Below are 6,139 nucleotides of genomic sequence, written 5' to 3' on the forward strand. Positions count from 1 at the left end.
GTAGACTTAGAAGCACCATACTTGCACTTCTGCTTCATTCTATTACCCAAAGCGAGGCACATGGTCAAGTCCAGAGACAGAGGCAGAAGACACTTCAAAGTTAAATGCCCAAGGGGGTGGATGCAGAGAGGGTAAAAGATCATTCAACCCATCAGCGAGACCTATCAATTCTACCTTAGAAATACTTTCCACACCTGTCCCATACTCCTTCTACCTTATTGCTACCACCACTTCAGTTCACCATGATCTCTCTTACCTATCACCACCTGACTGCTCTGTCCAAATCGTTCTTGTCCATTCCTTCTCAGACCATTCTCAATGCAGCAACGAGAATAAACTTAAAAAGAAAACCTGCTGTGAGCACTCATTTAATTAAGTTTGCCAAATGGTTTCCTATTGTTCTCAGGATAAAGGTGAAAATCCTAAGGCCTGAATTGTTTTCAATTTTCAATTCAGGGGTCATTTTAAAGCAAATAGGTGAACCTGGTAAAAGGGAGAGAGTGAAGAGGGTGTGTGGGAAAGAGAGGGAGAGGGAGAGAGAGAGGAGGGGGAGAGGAAGAGGAGAGGGAGAGGAAGGCCTACTCTTGCAAGAATTTCATGCATCTGGCCTCTAGTTTTATATGAGACTTGAGCATTGGCAGATTTGGGTATTTGCATGGGTTGTGAAACCAATCCCCGGTGGATACCGAGGGCAATGGTAGAGTATAATACAGTTGATAATACATTGATGTTTCTCTCTCTCTTCCTCTCCGAAATCAATAAAAAAAATATTTTAAAAAAAGAAAAAAGAAACTAATACAACCTTCTGAGAATCAGACATTGGGCTGGATAACATGGAAACATCTGTAGTTTGTGGGACAACAAATGCAGGCTGGTGTGGAGAAATGCTGGATTGAAGGCTAAGAGCTCTCTCTTCCCTAAGGCAAGTGGATTTGTCAACTCCCAAAGATCAACTCATCCATTGCTACTGGCCTTTCTATTGGTATGCCCAAAGCAAACGTAATCACTCACTGTCAGGTGGCTATCTGTCTATTTGGCAATGTCTACAGGGGCAGGGGAATGATCTGAAGACTGACAGGAGGGCAGGAGGAAGGAGGAGAAGAGAAAGAGGGGAGAGGAAAATAGAAAAAGAAGAGAGGGGAAATCTAGGAAGAGGCGTGTAAGGGGGATCACACTGTAGCGAAGAGGCAGTTAACATCTAGAGCCAGAGACCAACTCTATCTCTTATGAGCTATGTGATCTTGGGCTAGTTTTTCATCAGGAAAAGGACCATGATGATAATAACTATCTTATACAATTGTTGTGAGGATTAAACACCAAACACTTACATAGCACTTACTCTGTGTTGGGCACTGTGCTAAATGCAATGCTATGAACTCATTCCTCTCAGCAGCCTCCTGAGGTGGGTGTGTATTAATTTCCCATTGCTGCCTTAACAAATTACCACCAACTCAGTGGTTTAAAACAACACAAATTCATTATCACTCTAGAGATCAGAAGTCCTAAAATCAGGATGTTTGCAGAGCTGCATTCCTTCTGGAAGTCCTGAGGGGGGAGGGGGGTCATTTCCTGTCTTTTTCCAGCTTCTGGAGGCTGCCTTCCAGCTCATGGGCCCCTTCCTGGCATCACTCTGACCCCTGCTTCCATCTCTGATCTTCTTTTCTGACTCCCACCCTCAAGCCTTCCTCCTATAAGGACCCTTGTGATGACACTGGCCCACGCGGGTAATCTAGGATAATCTCCCATCTCAAGATCCTTAACTTAATCACACCTCCCAACCCCTTCTGCCATTGAAGGCGGCATAACCACAAGTTACAGTGACTAGGATGTGGACATCTTTGAGGGGCCACTCTTCTGTCTACCACGGGTGCTGTATTATCCCCATCCAGGAAACGGGCACATGGAGAGATTAAGTAACTTGCCCAAGGTCACGCTTTCCCCACCGTACTTTCCTGCTTCTCAGTGAGTGTGTGTTTATAAGGTACTTGGAACAGTGACTGGCACAGGGACGCAGGAAGCCGGGTTAACGCTTACTGTTGTGCAGTGGGTATTAAAGGTAGGCTAAACAAGAACTGCTTTAGTTTTAAGTCAGTGGCACCAAAAACAAAGGCAGGTCTGCCCTTGGCTGGCCTGGAGGTGTCCTTGTCTCCATGCATATTTGGAAGGCAGTCTGAGATTTGGAGAAAGGAAGCCCTGCCCCTGTCCCTTGAGCTGTGGGTCTGGAATAAGCAGCCCAGTCCTCACTGTCTTTATCTGCAGAACAAGCTAAACACCTTGAAGGGAAAGGGGAGGTATTAAAGGGGATCCCCCCCCAAGTAAAAACACGTTTTGCAAACTACTAAAACACCAGCAATGTCAGCATATTGCATATTCATTGAGTAAAAGAAACATTAGCGATTGGTGCTATGATTTGAATTAAACGTGGGACCCCTGAAAGAGGAAAAGATGCAAAGGCTGGCACCTACCACTGCAGGTGCCCTGCTTGTTGTAAAACCCAGGGCCACAGCTGCTCTCACAGGCGCCCTCTCTCAGCACGTGGAGCGGGTCCCTGCAGGCCAGGCAGTGTTTCTCCGTGGGACCCCAGCAGGCGGCACAGGACTCATGGCAGGCTGCAGGCAAACAGCAGAGTCAGTGAACAAGCCACAGCACAAAGGACTGGTCAGTTTCTCCTGGAAAAGTTTTGAAATTTATAAGGAGGATGTTGGCTCCTTCATCCCTAAATCGCTCTGCACATGTGTACACCCCAGGAGACCCCCCTCTCCACCAAAAACAAACAAACAAACAAAAAAACTATCTTGGCCAGAACTACAATTCCAATAAATTATTGCTGGGAAAAAAATGGAATAGGAAATCAGGAGCTTTTGAAAAATGGAAATCACAGGGAACGAAACCATAATGTTCTAGACCAGCGGTTCTCAACCTGTGGGTCGCGACCCCTTTGGGGGTAGAATGACCCTTTCACAGGGGTCGCCTAAGACCATCGGAAAACACATATATAATTACATATTGTTTTTGTGATTAATCACTATGCTTTAATTATGTTCAATTTGTAACAGTGAAAATACATCCTGCATATCAGATATTTACATTACGATTCATAACAGTAGCAAAATTACAGTTATGAAGTAGCAACGAAAATAATTTTAGGGTTGGGGGTCACCACAACATGAGGAACTGTATTAAAGGGTCGCAGCATTAGGAAGGTTGAGAACCACTGTTCTAGACGAAGATGGACTGTCTAATAAGGTCAGACGTCACTCTGTCATGTTGCCTTTGCAGCCACACAGCAAAGTGAAAGCCACACAGCTGGAGACACTTCTGTCTCCAGCGCCATCGACAATCAGCTAAGGAAGGAACGCCGTGTCCTCCAGTCCTTGATTAGACCTTGAAGGACCTTGTATCGTTTGACCATGTGCCTTTGCCCCTCCCTTTCCATCTTCTCTCTCTCCATCCCTCAGCATACCCTCCCCTGCTCTCCCTCACAACTCCTTCAATCTCCCACAAGCTCTGGTTACCCCCAGTAGCATTGGCTCTTAACGTGCACCCTGAGGATTCACAGAGCCTGCTTTTTCCTTACACTTTAGGTTTCTAACTATATGTTGTTCCCAGACCAACATTGTTCCTTTAAGACTCCAAAATTTCCAGCATTTAATTTTTCATTACTCTTTCATTGCTCTTCACCTTAGAGAGGCCTATTCTAGACTGAGTATATTCAGACGTAACTCTCTGTATGGCTGACCCCAGCCTTGCTTTTGTTATGCATTCTAATTTTCAAAATGTTTGCTTCACAATGGAACACAACCTGTTTTGCAGACATATTCAGTCTGACCAAAACTGGTGGGAGGAATGCCTTAGCTGATTGCAAGTGACTTGGGGATTTCACTTAAGTAATTTAATTAGGTATCTGTTTGGAAACAGAAGAAAGGATAACTACACTGCAAATCTCAAGACCCAGTCCTCTCCTCTCTGTTCTAAACTGCACATGAAAGCACAATCTCAGACAACTTTTCTCCCCAATGAATTGAGAGAAAATGACAATTTGTGTTAAGTGCTAGCAGGACTCTGATAAAGAATAACAGTGGTGAGGCTGGAAAGGACTGGCTTTAGGTGGAGCTAAAGGATGAGAAGTAGCCAGCATGGGCAGAGCGAAGAACAACACAGAGGTATTGAGAAGGGAAGGAGCTTGGGTGTTCAAGGAACCGAAGGCTGCCCTCCTGGCTGGAGCTGGAGCTGCTGGGGTGGGGGTGGGGCAGAGCAGGACAGGGTGGCCTGATTCATTACTGGAGGTAAGGCAGAGGCCCTATCAGACTTGACCTTGGAGACCATGGAAAGAAATTAGGATTCTATCCTAATTGCAATGTGAAGTCATGAACAGCCTTAAGAAGGATAGACACAAACCCCGATTTAGATTTTTAAAGGCTCTCTCTGGTTGCCATGAAGAGAGGGCTCAAGGGCTTATGTGAAGGTAGGGAGACCAGTGTGGAGGCAATGCTGTGGTCCAAATGAGAGATACAGATGGCAGGTAGGAAGCAGAAATGGAGGCACATTTACTTATTATCTGGTTTCATGAGACCATAAGCTTCATGAGGGCAGAGCCCATTTCTATTTTGTTAACTCCTCACCAAGCATACTGTTCGGTGCTCTACAAACATCTCTTGAGTGTCTTCATTTACGTTTAACATCTCATTGGTATTTTACAAGTGGTACACAAGAATTCTTTACATATTAGGATAACTACTAACACTACATTATAACTAAAGACATGGATGCAAAGATACCAGTAACAAATTCTACTACCCTCAATACACATGAAATCTGACTGTCAGTTATTTATTCAACTACCCTTCAATCAGGGGCCATAGTCATTGTCTGAAGTGTCTAACACTGTTCATGCCTCTGTCTCACTGACTGAGGAGTTGATACAAAGTATTTACCTAAACAAATAAACAAAAGAAGCCCAACCTCACATCTAAGAAGGTCCGCCAGGTTGACCTGTCTATCAATGCTCAGAAGCACCTACTCTGTGCAAGATGCTGCGCTAGCCTGTGAGGCCTTCCCAGAGCCACAGGTAAGCCTATTACCTGACGCCTACAGAGGAAACAATGAAACCACCTCTCACTTGAGCACACTGCACTGGTGGTAATGTGCAAACTGCTCAGGGAGTATGTGCCCCAGGGGATGATGGGAATTGAGGCTAAAAAGACAACAGGGGCCAAATCACAAACGTGGGCAGGACTGGGTAAGGACCTTGAACTTCATTCTGTAAGAGTTTTAATGAGGGCAGTGGAAGTGACCATTTTTGCTTTCTAGACAGTTTGTTCTGCAGTGGGGAGAGGAGAGGGTGATTAGGAAATCTGTGAGGGATAAAATCATCTTAGTCCAGGGGGTGAAGCAGAGATGAGAAAAGATGAGAAAGAACAACTAGCTCTCCTCATGGACTGACTGATGGCAGTGCAGACACTCAGCTGCGCTGGCTGTTAAAATAGTACAAATACTTCCAATTTGGTTGCTAATTGGTCACTGTCCTGTCCTCTCCATGACACTCTGGCTTGTCCCTGGAACCTGGCAGGCACCATCCTTCAAGAGGTTGAGGACAGAAGAGGGTCTCAGGTCCTCCCTCCTCCTGACTGATCTGATTTGTGCCATCCTGTGTTAAATATCTATATCTACATCTATATCTATATCCTCTACTTATATAAAAACCATGGGTGGTGTTCATCACGACCTGAACCGTGCAACCAAGCGGAAGGAAGTCAGTCCTGCAGGGGTTGTCTTGGCAACAGCTGCACCCTCCCCTGAGCTGTTTCCTGGAGCTGTTTCCGGTGAGGGCAGGATTTGAGGCAGGAATCCACCCTTGAAGTGTGGACTCACTGAATCCTGGGTCGTTTTGCCAAGGGCTGTGCCCTCCCCAGCTGTTTCCCGTGTGGCCTGAGGGAAGAACCCACCCTCAGAGCACAAGGAGCGCCCAGCAGTAGTCAGTTCTGGGTTGCCGAGGTGGAGGCCACGGCGTGGTAGAACTCTGGGTCTGGCCCAACAGGGGGCATGGCCGACTTTCAAACCAGACCCTGACAGTAGAAAGGAGGGAGCCCCATTCCTCACAGAATCCGCTGTTGGATAGCTTGCTGTCAGTGGCCTGCCA

At 46.1% G+C, this 6,139-nt stretch overlaps 1 protein-coding gene across 1 annotated transcript in view; it reads right to left on the reverse strand.

Moving 5' to 3' along the window:
- FRAS1 (Fraser extracellular matrix complex subunit 1) overlaps positions 1 to 6,139 on the reverse strand; it is a 466,232-nt gene that overhangs the window by 242,846 nt on the left and 217,247 nt on the right. The window contains exon 15 of the mRNA XM_014544766.1: positions 2,466 to 2,609. Coding sequence (XP_014400252.1) covers positions 2,466 to 2,609 — 144 coding nt within the window. The remainder of the gene's footprint in view (positions 1 to 2,465; positions 2,610 to 6,139) is intronic.

Source organism: Myotis brandtii, unplaced genomic scaffold (assembly GCF_000412655.1).
Source record: "Myotis brandtii unplaced genomic scaffold, ASM41265v1 scaffold111, whole genome shotgun sequence".
NCBI lineage: Eukaryota > Metazoa > Chordata > Mammalia > Chiroptera > Vespertilionidae > Myotis > Myotis brandtii.